Raw genomic sequence first — 19,061 nt, forward strand, 5'->3', positions numbered from 1 at the left:
ACTTAATAATTTAAATGACTATTTAAAATCTGCTGCTGTTAGTTTAATCTAAGAGACAAAGAGAACCTGATCTTCTCTGGTCTCATGCTGGACCAGAACCAGAACATGGCCCAAACTAAAACAGTCATTTTTTCATATAAATACACTTGAAAACAGAAATCCACCATTTGTTTAAGTTTCTACACGTTAAAGTTAATGTGTTCATTCGTGTCTTGTGGTGATGACGTCACACATTTCCTGTAATCGTGTTTTACGTTCAGGCGACTCCTCGCTGTTTCCTCATCATGTTAGAAGTTCTAACTACAAAATGTTTGCACTTCTGTCCGCAGAGGTTTCTTGTTTTTGCACCACTTTTCTTCCCCACTTGAGTAAATTTTTCCAAGTCCAAGACTCAAGTCTTTCCTCCAAAGTCCAAGTCAATTCTCAAATGACTGAAATAAGCCTTTTCTGAAAAACGACGTTTAAATTTAAGGTATAAACTACAACGAAATGAACAGGCAACTTGGAAGAAGTATGTGAATTTCTGAATGAGCGGAACAGGAAGAGCTTTTATTTTGAAGTGTCCTTCTACTGTACCAGCAAGCTCAGCAGCGAGAGAAGGTCAAAGGTCACATACGTTTATTTTGTTTTGAAATGTGCAGCGGTCAGTTGAAGATACATTTATATAGTCATTATTATGAAGCTACAGCTAGCATGAACCAGATGCTAGGAGCCGTTAGCATCCCATAATAATCCACTAACATCACTGGCTAATGTCCATGCAGCAGCTGCAGCCTGGAGCTTCTTCATCACATCAGATAAAAACTGGGACTGAGACTCCGGACTCGGATCACAAGTCCAAGTCAAGTGTGAAGTCTTTAGGGCTGAAGTCAAAGTTTAGTCTGAAGTCTTTTATTTTGGTGACTGGAGTGGAACTTGAGCCTGAATTTAAAACTCAAGTCAATGTTGGTGATTTATGCCTCAACTCAGCAGCTGACAGGAGAGAATTCAGCCGTGACAAACATTTTCCTCAAGAATCCAAAGAGGAAGTGCATTCCTGAAATATCTCTAGCTACAAACTTTGGCCTCATAAATGATTTGTGTTTTTACACGTCGCTGAGACAGTTAGTGACAATGTGTTCAAGCTGAAGTGTGCAGCTGCTTGTAGAAGTGGAGAAGATGCGCTTATGGTGGTCCATATATATGCCTGACAGAAAAGCCTGGGCCTGTTAAAACATGCTGGGGTCGTGTTGAAACCAGTCTTGGTAATTTATCCTCTTACCAAAAATCAAACATTTATAAACATCATGCAACCTCATTTGTTTTGTTTATATATATATAAGTATATATAATCAAACATATATATATGTTTGATTCTAATTTAAAAACAAAACACAAAAGGTTCATTTGTACTCCTGTTATCTTAGTTTCAAACATTGGAGACTTCAGATTTGATTTCCAGACTAACACCATAACTGTGAAAATATCACTAAATAGACAGAATATCGTCCAATTTATTCGTTTCTGTCTTTGCTTTCATTGGATGCGAAACATTGAATTTAATCGGAGCAATAACGTGACTTAATTATGTAGTTTTGTTACGACTGTCAGTTGTCTGAGAACAGGGAAGATGTCTGTAAAATCTTCACTAATACAAATGCTGCTACATAAATCATAAAGGATATAAAGCAACACCCAGAGGAAAGCATACAGAAACTCTGCAGCACTTCGCGTTCAGAGACGGTGAGGAGTTTAGAAAGACAAACGGTAAGCTGTGTGTTAGCCAGCTAGCACAGCTAGCTAACGTTAGCAATCTGCCTCTGTAGTAAAATATTTAACCTCACACAAAAAGATTGAATAAATAACTATAAATATTAGGTATGCTGTGTTTTTAGTTCCTGTTTTTGTCAGCTGTTTGACATCTTGGTGCAAAACGTAACATAATTTATTAGTGTGGGGCATGTTGGAACATGTTATCTTTTTTTATGATTTACTGCGTTAATCACATGACAAGGAGTTATTACATCCACTCCAAGATGCTTTAACTGTAATAAAAACCAAACACCAACTGTTTATTTTATAGAAACAATATTTTAATGTGCTACTTCAAGTAAATATATAAAAGTATCATCAAAATAGTCTCTCACGTATAAATCCTGAGTATCTTATAACCTGTTTGTAAAAAATAAACTACATAACAGTCTGTACAAAAGTCAAAGTAAAAAAACAAACAGAAATAAAACTACATTTCAGACTCAGCAGTGTTTTTACAGGAAGGTTCTGGAGGTTTTCACCAAAACTCAAAAATGAAACTGATTTTTATCCCACGGCTACAAAACATGAATGTTGCTGAATGTGAGTTACTGAAGTCAGGTTTGGATGGAGCTTCTGTTCACACATTTACAGTAAGTTAACAGTTTTACTCAAATGTGTGAATATTTTCTGATTCGGTTTGTTCTGTTCAGGTAAAGAAAAGTAAAGGTGAGTAATGCTTAGACTGAATCTCTGTCCTTCCTCCTCTGGAGCTGGAACAATGTGAATAACGATCCACAAACACGTTAATATTTTGGCAATGGCTTTTCCATTTCAACGTAAATAAATAAATGATTGGCTTTGTGTCTCCATAAGCAGGTTCACAGGTGATAACTGATCCAACGCCGTCCACTGACAAAACGTTATCAAATCGCTGAACACAAAAAACTAACAAAAACAACTCTTAAACATCTAAATAAATATCAACAAAACCAGTTTCAGAAATAATAAGTTAAAGCACAACAAAGCAAACAGTTTTCTACCTGAGTGAAAGTTTTTAAATACGTCACAGTTTGTCGTCAGCTCTGGGACGAGCATCATTCTCTCTTTGGAATGCTCTTATTTTGGTGCTGCTCTCATTGGATCAGGAGAAATTCCCGTTGACACTTTGAAGCAAAATCAGCCACTGACTTTGGCCACGCCCGTCTTTTGTACATTTTTTTGGTGAATCTTCAGGACCCTGCCCTCACTGTCCCTCTGTTTTTACTGTTGGCCGTCGGTGGAGATGAACCACGCTGGCCCGCTCCTGGAAGCCCAAAGTAGGGCTGTGGTGAGACACCGGCAACGCGGTCGGGACCATAGGTGTTACCGGTGCGTTGATGGCGGCGGTCAGGGCTTTCAGCAGAACCGTGGCCTCCCTCTGGTCCTCCTTCCCCTCTCCTTCCAGCGTACGGGCCAGCCAGTGCTCCACAGCTTCCCCTACCTGAGAGGCGGAGGCGGTTTCTGTGAGCGTGTCTGCCTCCTGGCTGGCGTCGAAGCGCTCCACCATCTCCTTCATGTGCACGTTGACCGGAGAGGAGGAGTTGGCCAGGCAGCAGCTGTGCTGGTGGATGAAGAGGCTGAATCGGTGGAAGAAGGTCTGTGAGCAGAGCGCGCAGCGGTAGGGCCGGTCGCGGCTGCTGTGGAGGCGCCGGTGCAGCTTCAGGTGGATGTACTGGGTGAACTTGGTGTTGCATAATTTGCACTGATAAGGTTTTTCCCCTGAGTGCAGTCGCAGGTGTGTTTTCAAGTTGCTGGTGCTGCTGAAGCGTTTGTGGCACACCTGGAAGAAATGAAATGAAAAGTTCAGGCTCAAGTACCAAACAGGAAGAAAGGTGATAAGGTGTTTTGATGTTACTTCTACTATCAGTATCTCATTCCTGCGTATTTCAGGTATGAAACAGGTGGGACTAGTTTTGGTGAATCACTCGCACCCTCAGAGACTCTTACTAACTAACTAAAGGATGAAAATGTAAGGTGTGCCTCAGTAAACATAAAACACCTGAAAGGTGTGTGAGTTGACACCACTGTACTCTGATGTATCCATTTTGAACCTACCTGGCATTCATGGGGTTTCTCTCCGGTGTGGACCAGGTGATGTTTCTGGAGGTGGGCCAGCTGGGTGAAACTCTTCTTGCACAAATGACACTGGAAGGGTCTCTCACCGCTGTGCACTCGGAGGTGGACCTGTGATGGTAGGAAGACAGCTATGAGCTCAACTGTTCACTGACCATGACTAGAAGTGTTTGTCGGCTGTGTTGTGGAGGAAGAGTCGTCACCTTTAGGTTGGAGAGCTGTCCGAAGGTTTTGGAGCAGATGTTACATTCGTATTTAATCTTTCCGTTCTGCTTCTTCAGGGGGTAGGGCAGGGATTTGTGTCCAGGTCCGTTCCGCGGCGCTGTGCTGCTCTTGTTCAAAGCCAGGCTGAGGTTCATGGCCTCCTCACAGCTGGAGGGAGACTGCTCCAGAGAGGGATGGTAGCTGTCAGGTTTGGCAGGCGGAGACAGCTCCGGAGTGGCTGGAGCGCCTCTTGGTGGTGAAACGTTTGGGGTTAATTCTTTCAGGCCTCCTTGAGAAGACGGAGCGAATGGCAGGGACCCTGGGAGCAGGTTGGGTGGAGCGATGGGGGGGTACGGCACTCCGTCAGTGCCCAGGTAGCTGCTGTACCGGAGGGATCCTCGTGAAGGAATGATGCTGGGGAAGGGAGGGGAGTAGGGAGGGAGGACGAGGCGAGGATAGTGAGGACCGTACGGTGGGAGGAACTGGTAAGGAGGCTGAAGATGTCTGGAGTGGGAGTAGAGCGGCGAGTAAGAGGAGACCAGGCCCTCCCTGTGGCCGTAGAGGCCATGGAGGTGAAGCGGGAGGCCTCGGTGTGGAGCTGGCAGAGTGGGGTGGTGGTCGGATAGGTAGGGGTGATTGAAGCCCAGCGGGGGTTCCCTGTGGTCGTGCTGAGGGGAGGGAATGACGCCTCGGCCTTCTGGTTCTTCCTCCCTCTCCATCTTTCTGCTAAAGTCCACGATCTGCTCGTCAGGCGTGTCAGGAGGAGTGTCTCTCTCCAACATCTCCACGTCAATCTTCTCCTCACCGTCTTCTTCAAGATGCTGCTTCACCTCCTCCTTCGTTCTGTCCTGAAGAAATGTCTGTTGAGGTAGATACTGTTTGGGATGCTCTTCATCACTGTGCTCTGCAACAAGAAAACAACATCTGTGTTGAGATTAAGGCTGAAGAACAGTCATCCCTGAGCTCTTTGTGTTTACAGACATACAGTAAGGCTCAGCCGCCCACACCAGGCACGCCCTCTTATGGTAAATGATAGTAGTTTCAGTTTTGACATGACACAACATTCATGGGTTTCTGTTGTACAAGTGATTTTCTGTGGGAGGGAGAGTTGGTGATGAGGTGTGTGGGAGTCCATGTGTCATATCATATATGAGCTGCAACACAGAAATACTGAGTTTCGTTTGTGAAACTGTTTCTGGGTATGGTGTATTACCGTACTGACCACAAGAGAAAAAAACACATCTCCTTCTTTTCCTCTTCTGGTTTGAGAAAATCACCTCTCTGTGTTCTCACTGACTCTAACCCTCAAAGGTTTCTGTACCATCAGCAGCCTTACATTTCCAAAGAGAGGCCACCATCCTGAACCACCTCCTGACCTTCTGGAGATAACGTTCACAGACCGTCAGAGGATCACAGCTGCACCATGCAACACTCAATAGAGACATAGTCATTCTTTGCCTCAGTTGACTGGATGAATGGACACATGAATTATGAGTCTCAGCCTCATCTTTCCGGATGGCGAGGGCATGACTTCACCTACCGATGTTCTGTAAATAGCTGGAAACGAGTGACTCACACAAGTACTTTGAACGGACGTTATTACCCTCAGATTTCTCTGACTCTTCACCGTTGAACAACACACCTAGTGACGCATCAAATTGAGATATGTGAGTGACCACTGGAGACCAGACAGGAAGAAAAGTCCTAGTACCGCAAAAGATAAGATTGAAGGATTATGTGTCCTCTGTTGCTTTGAAGAAGACAAAATGTGTTTATTCACTACAAAGATACCAATCAGCTCCTTTATCAGCTCTCGTAAGAAAAAGCAAAGGGATTTTGGTGAGTCATTGTGCTGCCTCGCAACTAAAAGTAACTGATAATCATCTGTCCTTCGCTGCTTCTCACTCAGTGATTCTTTAGAGAAATCAAAGAAGTTCAGCAGCACCAGCTTATCTCACACTGTTCTCCGTAACCAGGAGGTAACTGAACACCTTCAGACAGTCGTAAACAGATCCCTGCAGTAGCGCTGCTGTGTTTGGAGGTGGAACTCACTGTGTCGGAGGTCATCCTGCTGGCTGCAGAGTCTCTGAGCAAACTCCTGGCTGTACCACACCAGCAGCTCCTGCTTGGGCTCCACGGGCCGGATGGTGTAGAAGTAGACGTCCCGGCCGTTCTGGCAGGCCACCAGGTTCTGCTCGGCCAGGCAGCGCGCCGGGTTCACGTAACGCATCCAGTTGCTCTTTTGGACATCGTAGCCGTCGATGAAGTGTTGAAGCTGACCGCCGCTGTAAATCTGCAGCAGAAGAAGAGCAAATGGTTGGAAATGTGGCAACACACAGGAATGTCAGATAGTCTGCTGGAACAATCACCAAGCCACCCGAATGAATGTAATCAATTTAAAGAGAAATTAAATTTGTGCTGCAGATCGTTGACTTGATTGGAGGCAGTTCAGAAGAAAACCTAACAGGTTGAGAATAATCACCTCTGCCATGTACAGTTAATATCCTGCTCAGCTGTCAGTCTGCTGTGGGTCCTGACTGGTAGCTCCTTGATCTGAGTGTTTTCTGTCAGCGTCTCTGTTTTGTTGAGCCTTAAAGGTTTGGGGCGGGGCTAGTTGTTGTGCACTGCCTCTTTTTTTGATTCCTTTCTCAGTTCTCTGTTTCTCTGATTCATAGGCAGCACGCCATCCGTCATTAATTGTTGAAATGAAACACCAAAAGAGGGAATGTGTGGAACAAAGTAGATGAAAGTGAAATGTCAGCGCAGCTGGCCAGCAGCCAGACGGCTGCAGGGTTTGCCTGTGGCAGCACGTCTTACCTGTGACACACGTCTGATAACATAATCTGTTCCATGGAGCGCTGACTTTCACTATAGACAGGAGGAAGGAACACCCCTACCAGGTTTACAGGAAGAAAACTACACAGGATGGTGTCAGAAACTCCTTTTGGGAATTGACTCAACCTGAAGAAAAAAATTCCTGAATGATACAAGAACCGTGGATATCAGAGAAAGGCTCAGATCCTAAGAAGGGGTGGAGACGAGACTCTGTCACACAAACAATCAGCTCTTCCTTTGTGACTGAAATATGAGGCCAGTGCCAGTAAAACTCTGATGACTCTAAAACTGAATCCATCGTTACGTGTAAGCAGAGTTCACAAACTTCCTCAAAAATTTACACCAAAAAGCCCTGAGTGCCGCAGGCATCTGTGAGAAAGCAATTTTGTTTCCTTACTGACACACAGAAGCCAACATGATGTGAAAGAGAAGAAGATGAAAACCTGTGGCTCCTTAACTTTTCCCAGGCTCATTTTCCCTGATCTGTCAACATGTTTCACAGCCAGCATGCTCTTACCCTCCAGAAGTACTTCCTGTTGGCCTCTTTTGGTACGCTGTCTTTGGTGTAGAGGTCTCCTTGCAGGGGGCCAAAGCGTGTTCCCTGAGGGATGTACTCCTTGCTGAACACACCTGTCACCTGGATAAAAGAGCAAATAATTACCAGACACGTTCCTCATGTTGATAACTGAAACCTGAACAAGTTCGATCCATTACAGATCGTGTTTACATTGCTGAGGTCAGTGACCCGCGACGCTCTTCTGTCGGATCGGACCAGTCCAATTAAAGCCTCCACATGACCCACTTTCCTTCCTGACGAGCTAAACCGATGAGGAGACTTACCGCTTTCTCTGACCTACTCCACTGATCTCTGACCCGCCGCCTCCTGACTGCAGGTGCAGGTGTTACTCTAGAGATTTCATACGTGAAGGAAACAACACAACAAACTGTTTGTGGTTGGCCAATTGGAAATCCAAGGTTTCAAAATGTCCCTCTCATGTGGAAATGAGTCAGAATGTAAAAGCAGATTCCCTGACAGTTTGCTGTCTGTACCTGTCAAGCAAATACAGAATGTACCTGATTTCTCAGGAAGAGGCAGTAATTTAAGGAAGAAATCCGTCATCTAACTTTCCGGGTCATGATGACCTGGAGGACATCAGCAGACGGATCGTTGTCCTCTAGACCTGTGAGGACTGTTGACACCTTTAGTGTCTGTCATTCTTATTTTGTTTTTGTTTTGTTGACAAAGTGTGAAGGCGTTTTGTTCACACACATCCAACAAACACACACACACACACACACGCACACAAACACACACACACACACACACACACACACACTGGTCACTTACAATCCAGAAATGAAATTCAAACCTTTCTGATCCTTTTCAAGGAATCAGTCAGAAACAAGAGAAGTGACTGATTTTGGGGCAATTAGCTACTGACCTGTGTGTGTGTGTGTGTGTGTGTGTGTGTGTGTGTGTGCGTGTGTGTTGTTGTGTTATTGTAAGGTGAACCAGTTTGACAGGGACATTGTGATTGGCAGCTGTTGCGTGACTAATGAGTTGTTTCGGCTGAACTGGCGCTACTGTTCAACCGCTTGTTCCAGCCATGTTAGGCTTTCAGGGGGGTTAGGGTTAGGTGAAAGAATGGGCTGGTGGTGGTAGTGGGGGGGTTTCCCATGTGGACCCACGCGATCACCCTCCTGAGACCCTCTGTCTCCTTTCCTCAGATGGCTTGTGTGCCCTCCACAAGCCGCCCGGCCGGACTCCTTACCCCAATGAAAGTTAATCATCTGACTTCATCCTAAATCCCCCCCATCCTCCTCTGCCCAGATCCTGCCCCCCTCAATCACCCCTCCTAACCATCTTACAGCCACCCGTTGCTGACGCTCCATCTGCCACGTGCCTTTTACTGATCTCCTCATGCAAACACCTCCGAGTCTGACCGTAGTTTTCCTACGGCACATTTCCAAAAGTCGGCTCACGATCCCTCCCTAAAGAACGGCTGCAAGGTACGCTCACCACAGGAACAGGAAGGAAAACTGTGCAACAGTTTGGGCAGTGCCAGAGATAGTATTGAGTCTCCTGCTGCATGCAGTGGCGCTGCATCAAACGTGCACACCAAGCATTATTAGGCGCACATCAGTAAAAGCACCAAAGAAGGTGAGGGACTTTCAATGAGGCCACAGTTTGATTTTATCTGCAGCAGCAGCGGCTGCAGGCGGAGGAGGAACAGATGAGAGTCTGAGAACTGCAAAAGAGGAACAAGCACAGAAAGTGTCGCCTTGCTGAGGATAAAAAAGGAAGGGGACAGCAACCACAAACTGAGTGTTGACTACAAAACAAGTGAGTGTGACACTGCTCCCTCTTCCTTAAAAGATAATGAATCTGTCTTCAGCCACAGCAATGTACCCCCACTGCCCCAACACACACATCCACCTCAGGGGCTTCCGACTGAGAGGCAGGTCAGAGGTCAGAACTGATCACAGAACAGCTAGAGGCCTCCCAGGTGAGACGCGTTCAGCAGAAACGATCTACCTGAAGGCAGAGAGGGCATTTAGAGCAACGCTGCTGGTTCTGATCGTCTGGGTGGGTTTGGTTCCGGTGTTAACAGCTGAGATCATGTGAACTAGCTGCAAGCTAAATGCACTCATCATGACCTCACCTGACCACAGATGTTTGTGAAGAGCTCAGCAGACCTATTGTTGTAGACCCAGTGGGGTCGACAGAGCTATGTAACTCAGAAACATCGATGCGATGGAGGATGAAACTCAACTAGTTACCTCATTGTCTGCGCTGTAGTCGAAGGTGAGGTTGCGTGGGATGGAGGTCATGGCTTTGGGGAGGCTGAAGCTCGGGTCCGACACCTGGTCTGGAACAATGTAGGTGCAGTTGAGAGCAAAGTCCAGCTCCCTCCAGGCGCTCATGTCTGACAGGCTGCTCTCCAGCTTCATTCTTCAAGCTATTCTCAGACGTCAGGTGATAGATTCAGGCTCTGGTCCTTTGGTTTGGATCTGGTTGCTTTGGTACAGGACTACTTTGGTTTTATTGGGGAAGGCCCTTTTTCAGGTGTGATGGTTAAATCTCAAACTCTGGAGAAGCAAAACAGAAGAAAGGACTGAGCTAAAGTAAAACTAACCTGAGGGTAAAGAGAGGAAACAGCTGACACTGAAGTCCATAAATGCGGTGAAGTAAAACTCACCGTCACACATTCATTCAGCTGCTGGACCATCGTGTCTTTGGCTACATCATCTCCTGACTCTCCGTTCTCTTTGGGCTTCTTCTCCAGCCAGTCCAGGTTTTCCTTCAGTCTGTGGTCACTGCATCACCCTCACCAGAAAGTCCCAAGCCGGGACAGCGCCATCCGTTTTAGCTGCTTGTGCCGTCCAATCACCGGCCGCCGTGGTCACATGATGCGGCCATCCGACACGCTACTGCTGCTTTTGGACAACAACACGGGGTGACGTTGTGCAAGTGGCTGTTGTGATGAATGCTTCCACATGTATGTGCACACGTGCACACGCACACACACAATGAAGACGTCTTAATGAATGAATAAAGGAGGAGCAGATGGCCGGCCCGGTGCCACTGGAAAACAGAGACTTTTGCTTGGTTTGGCACTTAATGAGCAATCTGCTGCCACTGTATCGCCTTGACCTACATCCCTCACACACACACACACACACACACACGCCTCTAAGTCTGCTTTAATTCAGTCTGGAAAATGTGTTGGAGCAGGATTAGAACCTGTGCAGGTCCAGATGTTGGTCCAGTTCACAGAGGAGAACCTGAACCAGGTGGGATGTTGAAAGACAACTTTCTCGTTGCTTGGTCCTCCTGGTCCGACTGCAGGAGAAACTCTGATCTTTGCTCCAGTTCAGCAAACATTAACATCCAGAGCAGTAATGAAGATCTGAGAACGCAGGTTTGATTAAAGCAGTTATTAATAAACTGTTCATTAATTGACACCTAATGAATGTGAGGAATCCTGTTCCTCTGATAGATTTCATACTAAGTGTGTCTCAGTGAGCCGTTTGTAAAGTTTTACAATCAAATCTAGCTTCCAACTAAACATTTAGCTCTGACTGAGTTAGCTGTGTATTTAGTAAAATATGACTTGGAAACATAAATCTCCATTTTTCTTATAACCCAAATTATTGCTGCTAATTTTAGTCTGTGTAGCTGGTACTCCTCTCGCCTTCGTTGTAAACTTGGCCGGTGAAAAGCTAAATTGGCTGCCATATGGTGCGCTGCTTTCCAAGGGGCAGCTTTACTGCACAGTGTTGGGGGTTAAACCTGGAGCTGTTTGTGTGATGGGGGAGATGAGGACTTAGGCTCTTTCACTGACCCGCGCCCAACTGGGCTAATTTCTCTAATTTGCAGACAGTCTGGGCTCAGGCTCAGAGGCTAAAGAGCCGTCGCTCCAGGACAGCAGGTTGGCCGGCGCACGGCGCTCCTGGACTCACATCCAGGACAGGCGAAGGGAATCCTCGCCGTGCCGAGATGGAGGGAGGGGAGCAGATGAGCGGGCAGGATCAGAGAAGACCTGAGGTCAGCTTACTGAAGCCGTCTGAGACCAAATGATGCCGCCTGACACACCTGGCTGTTTCATAACAGTCTGCTCCAAATCAGCACCTGTTGCCATGCAGAGGTTCTGTTTGAGGCCGGAGAAAGGAAGCAGCTGCTCAGCAGCCGGTCCGCCTTGCTGGAAAAGTGACTCGCCTGAAAAACTGTGGCCGGTTCAGGCACTCAGGTGAAACCTCCACCTGCTCTTTGTTTTTCATATAGCTTGTTGTCGTGACGACCAACTGACTGAGCTTGCTGTGGACTAATGACTAATGACATCACTGCATATTAATGCATGAACACGTTTTCATGGTGTCACTTCCACCTCACATGGAGCAGAACCTGAGGAAGAACAAGCAGCCAGTTTAAAATCAAACGAAAGTAACAGAACCAGTCTGACAGCAGGAAGCAGGACAGCAACGCAGCCATGAAGTTAGAGAGCCGGTTGGCTGAGAACCAGAGAGAACCGCCATCACACCTGGAGAACCTTCCAGGAGACAAAAATAAAAACTGAAAAATTAGGGTAACCCCTCTCTCGCCACCCATCATGGTTTCCATGGTAACTGGGTCAGACTTGGTTTTACCGTGAAACCAGATGAAGCAACATAGAAACCAGTTCAGAGGAAACACTGGCTGTGAAGCACTTCCTGTCCGCCTGACAGACCGCCATGTTGCTGCAGGTTGGATGTTGCTGCAGGTTGGATGTTGCTGCAGGTTGGATGTTGCTGCAGGTTGGATGTTGCTCCGCCATGTTGCTGCAGGAAGTGCGGTGGCCTGTTGAGCGGTGAAGGTGAAACTCTGTTGGGTCTTGAACTCGGCTGAGATCTGATCTGACGGACCGGACCGGACCGGACCGGACCCGGAGTCGCCGGTCCAAACGTGAATCACTTCCTGATCCTGTTTCTCTTCCTGCCTTCTTCAACTTTTGGCTCCAAACATTTTCACACCTTAAACTTTGTTCTGGCAGGTTTGGGTTTCTGCTGAGCCAACTGCACACCGATACCCCTAAATACGTCCATGAATCTTTATTGACTGGCAGAAAGGGAAGCCAGAAAAGGTTCGGTTAGCATCTCTGAACACACCTGACTCCACTGTGAAACACGGTGATGGCAGCATCATGCTGTGGTGATAAATCCAGGACCACCCTGAAGGAGAACCAACCTGAACATCCAGACAGAGATATTATGGGATGAGTTAGAATGGCCTAGTCAAAGTCCAGACCTGAATTCATAGAGAATCTGTGGTAAGTTTGCAGATATTCAAAGTTGGAAGAGAGAAAATCCCACAAGACCTGCAGACAGAGTTCTGACTAATAAATGCACACCACACTTTTCAGATTTTTATCACAGAAACAATCATCACCTTCCTGAAATAATGAACAAAAATATTTTTTTTTTACCAAAAGTGATTTTGGCAAAACAAAAACATTTGTTAAAAAACAAAGACGATACTGGAAACTAACCAGTAATTCCAGTTGCTTTGTTAAATAAAATCAGTTTTATTTTCTGGCTTGTTATGAGATGTGACCGAGTCCAAAGTAAACAGAAAGGTCAAAGGTCAGCAGGTTCGATTCTGATATTTAAAAAACAAACAAAAACGAAACATTGGATAAAACCAGGAACCCGTCGACCTGCTGCTGGGCGGACCGGGAACCGGATCCACGGGCCGGGAACCGGATCCACGGGCCGGGAACCGGATCCACGGGCCGGGAACCGGATCCACGGGCCGGGAACCGGATCCACGGGCCGGGAACCGGATCCACGGGCCGGGAACCGGATCCACGGGCCGGGAACCGGATCCACGGGCCGGGAACCGGATCCACGGGCCGGGAACCGGATCCACGGGCCGGGAACCGGATCCACGGGCCGGGAACCGGATGGTCAGCTGACGCCATGAACCCGAACCCGGCTCTGTCTGAGTCATGCTGCGGGACTGGGCCGGTCTACTTCCTGGTACATCACCGTCTAAGTCAGATGAACACAGAAACACTAGAAATCAAAATCAAATCAAATCAAATTTTATTTGTATAACACATTTCAGCATCAAAGCATTTCAAAGAGCTTTACATCAAATCAAACACAGAAACACAATGAAACATAAAATCAACAATAAAAACAACATCAAGTCAGATTCCGTCAATAAACTTTGTGTAAACCAATCAGCTGCCAGGATTTTAATGAAATTATTATTTTAAAAAACATTTAGTTTCAAGTTTTCTCTCTAATATTTCCGGTTTGGATCTGCAAACTTCATAAACCAGAATTTAACGTTTACAGAGAATTAAAGTTATTACATTTAATTTAAGTTTCAACAGAGATGAATGAAAAGATTTTAAATGGTTTTACATTTAAGATTTAAAGGATTTTTATAAAACTGCATAGAATAGTCTTCCCCTATTGATTATTGTGTTGCCATGGTTACAGCCTGACGCTGTGGGTCCTGTGCTCTTGTTGTTCATGGTGATGTTCTGAACAGGAAGCGGGGCCCCCGAGCCCCCAGAAATGACCGGACCGGCCCTGCAGCCATGAAACACAGAGCGGCCTTTCCTCTCGGTTCTGAGGTCCAGTCTGGACCGGACCGGACCGGACCGGACCGGACCGGCTGAGTCACAGCTGCTGGTGTGTGATTGGCTGACAGCTGCTTGTTTTCCAGCTGTGGCTCCAGAGGATTATCTGAAGCAAACAGGAAGTGGATGATCAATCAGAGGAACGGCGGCGCGTTGTTTACCGAGCCTGACCCGCTTTCCACACCAGATCCATTTAACCCCTGGATTATCTGAGCAGCAGCACGGAAATCACTTCCTGATTGTTTTCCTCAAATGTCTCTGTTTTTAAACACGATTTATCGCATTTTATCTGAAACGTAACGTAGAGCATTACGCCTGGAAGAACGAAGGAAACTAAAAGTGAGACACGGCGGTGGCAGCATCATGCTGTGGGAAGATGGATGGAGATAAAGACCCAGGAACAGAGTGAGTGATGAAGTTTTTAATGAAAAATAATCCAAAATGTCCAAAAACCACAGCAGCTCTGCTGAGCAGAATGCAGGGCTCACACAGGTAGCAACGAGGCACAGGAATGGACTGACAGCAGAGGATACAGGTGGGGTTAAATACACAGAGGGTAGTCATGGAGACGAGAAACACCTGGGAACAACACAGAAAAACACAAATAAACACAGAAAAACACAAATAAACACAGAAAAACACAAATAAACACAGAAAAACACAAATAAACACAGAAAAACACAAATAAACACAGAAAAACACAAATAAACACAGAAAAACACAAATAAACACAGAAAAACACAAATAAACACAGATCACGACAGCTTCAGAAGAGCAGAGACTGGAGCTTCATAAGGAATGGCCCAGTCAAAGTCCAGACCACAATCCAACTGAGAAGTTGGTGGAGAAAAACCTGAGAGTTCTGAAGGGCTGAATACAGATGCATGCCACACTTTTCAGATGCGTTGTCCTTTCTCTGTGGCTTCAGACCCACTGAGACCAGAACCGGTTCTGGCTGACCGGGTCGGGGTGCCAATACTTTTCAACACAGACATTTCTACACTGAAAATCACAAAAGTCTGAAAGTCGTTCTGGTTTCAGTGGAAACGTCTCGTCTGAAACAGAATCAGGGTTCTGCTGGGATTCACCAGAACCAGGATCACTGTGGAGGTTCTGCTGGTTTTACAGCCTGCAGCATTTCCACCTTAAAGAAACATTTCCACCTTAAAGAAACATTTCCACCTTAAAGAAACCATTTCCACCTTAAACTCGACCCTCTGAGGATTATGAAACAATCTTGTTTCCATATGTGGGAAATAACATATGTAATCTATAAATCAGCCATAATCCAGGTTAGATTGAAACAAACAGAATCTGAAATTTAATCTGGGGGCGGGGTTGTTTATGAGCCGAGGGTGAAACAACAACAGCCAGTAATCTGCTGCTGCGAGGTTCTACTGGGTTCTACCGGGTTCTGGGCCGTGACCCGGCCCGGTTCCACTCAGATTAGTGCAGCGTTCTCAGAACTGCGGAGGTTTTCTGTGTTCTCTGCAGATATTTTTAGCCGACTGCGTCAGGCGACCTCGCTGCAGCGCCTGAGGCTTCATGAAGCGTCGCCCGCTCCAGGCTCCGCCCACCTCCCCTGCAGGTGATGCAGCAGGTGCAGGTGATGCAGCTGCACCTGCTGCGGCGGCGGCGCCGCGTTTGGCTGTGCGGCCGTCTCAGAACCGTCCCGTTTGGGCCCGCTGCTCTTCCTTCCAGGCCGAAGCGAAGTGAGAACTCTCAGATTCCCAGCAGCGACAGCAGGTCAGAGTTTCTCAGAGTCTGAGCGTGACAGACCAAAATAACCCGGCGTTTTCACACCTCCTCTAGGTTGCATGCCATCACAGAAGAGGAAGGAAGGAGCCGGACGGGCCAGAGCCTCAGCAGCAACATCCTTATCAGCAGCAATATCGTCCGGCTCTGAGACATGCGAGGCTGCAGCAGGAGACGTGTCACTGCGCCGCATTTCATCTGACTTCTCTGTTTCACGGCTTCCAGCCATCATGGTGGCTCTGAGAGCGAAGGTCCAAACTGACGCGGCCGACCGTTTCTCTGCAGCTGCTGCTTCCTCTGAGAACTAAACTACTTTTTTCTCTTCATTAAACGTGTCGTGAAAATATCACAGTTATCAGCAGCAGCAAATCTGGGAGCTGCTGAGATTCTGACACTCTGAGCTGTGAAGCTTCATGGCAGCAGGACGCTGCAGCACTTCACTGCTTCTGCTTTTACCAGGCACAGCAGGAAGTCCAGCTCAACGCCAAATGCACTCCACACTTTTCAGATAGATTTCTAAAAAGTCTCACAGGAATCATTTTCCCTTTTCATCGTTCTGGAGAAAAACAGCAACTTTCAGGGTGGAAGCAGGTCTGCATGCTGCTGTACCGATGCTAACAGGTGGGTTAGCCCCCCCACAGCCCCCCCAGCGCAACATGAGGACTTTAGTCCAGATCTGTCTGGCAGACAGAGAAGGGATTTCAGCACCAAATCCAGCAGATCAATAAAAATATCTGCTAATTAGGCTGACCAGGAGGGGGAGGAGGAAGAGGAGGAGGAGGAAGAGGAGGAGGAGGAAGAGGAGGAGGAGGCGGAGGAACGAAAAACAAACAGTGAGTGCTGATTCAGGAGTCTAGACAGATCAGGAAAATCCCCAGACAGGAAGCTCCTGCAGCAGGTGAGGAAGATGACGATCAGTCAGGGATCAGACTCTTCCTCTCTCCTCCTCTTCCTCACCGATCGGTTTCTCTGACCCCAATCCCCCCCTTTCCCCGCCCCGCCTCCTTCCTTCCTCCACACTTCATCACTTTGACCTAAATCTGCTGGTTTAATCTTCTTCTTCTGCAGCTTCTCCTGCTCTCTGGAAAACAAACGGAGCCTAATTGTCTTAATCTGGCTGCTGGTCTTTTATTGTCTGCAGGATTCCACGCGCCGCCGAGCAATAACTGATCAATACTGCAGCTCTGATTGATTATCGCAGGGCAGAGACAAACTCCTCATGAATGCTGTCAGATCTGGATTAAACCATGTAAACGCTTCAAACCTGGTTTCATGTCTGAATCATTTCATCTCCATGACGACAGATCTGTGAAAACATTTTACACAATGAGGATTATGATCCGCTCGGCACCATCTGCTGCTGCGGTAAATAACGCAGCTCGTTTCTGCGTGTGCGTGTGTGTGTGTGTGTGCGTGTGTGTGTGAGGTTCTGAAGCTCAACCTTTGGTTTCTCTCGGCGGAGCAGCTTTTGTTTTTCAGGTGAATCGTCATGGTAACGGTGAGGCTGCAGTCAGATGACTCCGTCTGACTCTCTGCTGTAATCTGACATGATAATCTCATCTGAATCACCTGGCTGTTCTCGGCCAATCAGAGCTCGTCTACCTTGGCTCTGCGGACGGCCAGCCAATCAGAGGCCGTGTTGCTGTTAGCTCAGCTGTCCAGGTGAGTTAGCACAACGCAACCAGCAACCACCTGAGAGGAGCAACGCCTGCTGCCCATCAAGAGGTCAAAAGGTCGTCATTAACCAGTTCAGGGTCGTCGTTCTCCACAGAGAAACATTGCTCTCCAGTCGTCCGCTGGTTTAGTTAGCGAGCTAAACATGTAGCACGCTAACTAAATATTCAACTCAAAGCTACGTTTTTAGCTAATTCTGAGTTAGATATTTAGATTGAAGCTTAATATTGAATTAAAAAGTTAAATATGAAGTTAGTGAGTTAAATATTTAGCTTTAAGCTCAATGTAGAGTTAACAGTTTAACTATTTGGTTAGCAGATGTTTAACTCGTATAAATAAATACAGTTCAGGGATATTATTTAGTTTAAAGCTAAACGTAGCTTGTAAACTAAATATTTATTTTTCTTATTAAATATTTAGTGTGAGGCTGAAATCAGAAGTTAGTAAAAAGTTTTTCTTTCTGCTGGTAATTTGTGATGGTAGCGTTACTCTCAGCGGCCCGTAGAACCGATCCAGTCCGCTGGAACCTTCAGGATTGACCTTCCCTCCAGGTCAAGGGTCAGCAAAGGGGCAGCTAGCTTCTCTGCAGACCCCACACATGCTGGATGCTGTAGCACCACCTTCAGCCGTCTTAAAAATAAAAACCTCCTTTTTATATTTTCATTCTTTCTCCTGAGAGTTCACCTGAACAGTGAAGCTGGTTCTGGTTCTAGTCTAATTGGACCCAGTTAATGGATTCGTTTGAGTCTAAACTACCTGGCAACAAACTGATGATGTCATCAGTGTGGGCCTCAGAGGTAGATGGACTGGACCAGTCCAGAACCAGTCCAGAACCTTCAGCAGCTTGTTTCCCATCAACTTAATCATCTTAACTAAATTAGTAGGAATTAGCCCCGCCCCCTTCGCCCCCCAGTCGTTTTCTCGGCTTCCTGGATTAGACAGATTATTGCTCTGAAGCTGTTTCCTTCGCTCTGCCGCCCCCCCGCCCACGCCGCCCTGCATGGAGCCGTCAGCGGCAACCTGAAGGACCGGTCCGGGTCGGAACCGGGTCGGAACCGGCCTTCCTGCTGAGGCATGAAGCTGCACAGCCTGCAGTCTGCAGAGAGTAAAAATGCCTCCGGGTCAAAGGTCAGCAGGTGGACCACACACAGGTTCATGAAGATAAATCATTTTTTATCATGAAACATTGAATCAGAACTTCTGGGACAAAGTCCTGGAAATGTTGGACCAACATGGAGGAAACCAGAGTTTTACTGGTTCCACTGGGAAGCAACCAGTCCAATCAGCAGAATCAGTTCTGAACTCATTTAAGAGATTGAATCAGTTGGATCTGAAAACGTGAAGCTGAAATACTGAAAATGTTCAGAACTTTTCCTTTGAATTCTAAATGTTTCATAAAGTTTTCATTCGGGTTTCTGAATCAGTTTAAACAAAAAAACTCATTTAACAAACATGAAACCATCTACCACATTTTCCTCTGTTTCTTAGATCTGTTATTTTTGTTTCTGGTTACATGAACAGGTTCTGGTTCTGGTTCTGGTTCTGGTTCTGGTTCTGGTTCTGTCAGCCCTGACCATAAAAGCTCCTGGATCTTTTTACTGAGAAATTAAACTGAAA

At 46.6% G+C, this 19,061-nt stretch overlaps 1 protein-coding gene across 2 annotated transcripts; it reads right to left on the reverse strand.

Moving 5' to 3' along the window:
* Positions 1–2,048: 2,048 nt before the first annotated feature.
* Positions 2,049–10,597, reverse strand: prdm1b (PR domain containing 1b, with ZNF domain). 2 transcript variants are annotated; one of them, XM_044139517.1, is made up of 7 exons: positions 10,086–10,597; positions 9,667–9,975; positions 7,403–7,522; positions 6,103–6,343; positions 4,050–4,954; positions 3,829–3,957; positions 2,051–3,553 (listed from the first exon to the last, which is right to left on the reverse strand). In XM_044139517.1, exons 2-7 carry the CDS (start codon positions 9,835–9,837, stop codon positions 2,978–2,980), a joined length of 2,142 nt encoding a protein of 713 aa, XP_043995452.1. In that variant the 5' UTR covers positions 9,838–9,975; positions 10,086–10,597; the 3' UTR covers positions 2,051–2,977. The 2 variants fall into 2 exon arrangements, with proteins under 2 accessions (XP_043995453.1, XP_043995452.1); XM_044139518.1 differs by lacking the exons at positions 7,403–7,522; positions 9,667–9,975; positions 10,086–10,597 and adding an exon at positions 6,533–6,605 and having other exon boundaries at positions 2,049–3,553.
* Between the last annotated feature and the right edge of the window lie 8,464 nt (positions 10,598–19,061).

The sequence above is a fragment of the Gambusia affinis genome, linkage group LG14 (assembly GCF_019740435.1).
Source record: "Gambusia affinis linkage group LG14, SWU_Gaff_1.0, whole genome shotgun sequence".
Lineage (NCBI taxonomy): Eukaryota > Metazoa > Chordata > Actinopteri > Cyprinodontiformes > Poeciliidae > Gambusia > Gambusia affinis.

Bases quoted from the DNA above. Each gene is read 5' to 3' on its own strand.
- prdm1b (XM_044139517.1), bottom strand. From the start codon at position 9,837: ATGAAGCTGGAGAGCAGCCTGTCAGACATGAGCGCCTGGAGGGAGCTG. The intron at 7,523-9,666 runs GTAACTAGTTGA...TCTTTTATCCAG, and splicing joins ACTACAGCGCAGACAATGAG to GTGACAGGTGTGTTCAGCAA. The intron at 3,554-3,828 runs GTAGGTTCAAAA...CATTTCTTCCAG, and splicing joins AGAAACCCCATGAATGCCAG to GTGTGCCACAAACGCTTCAG.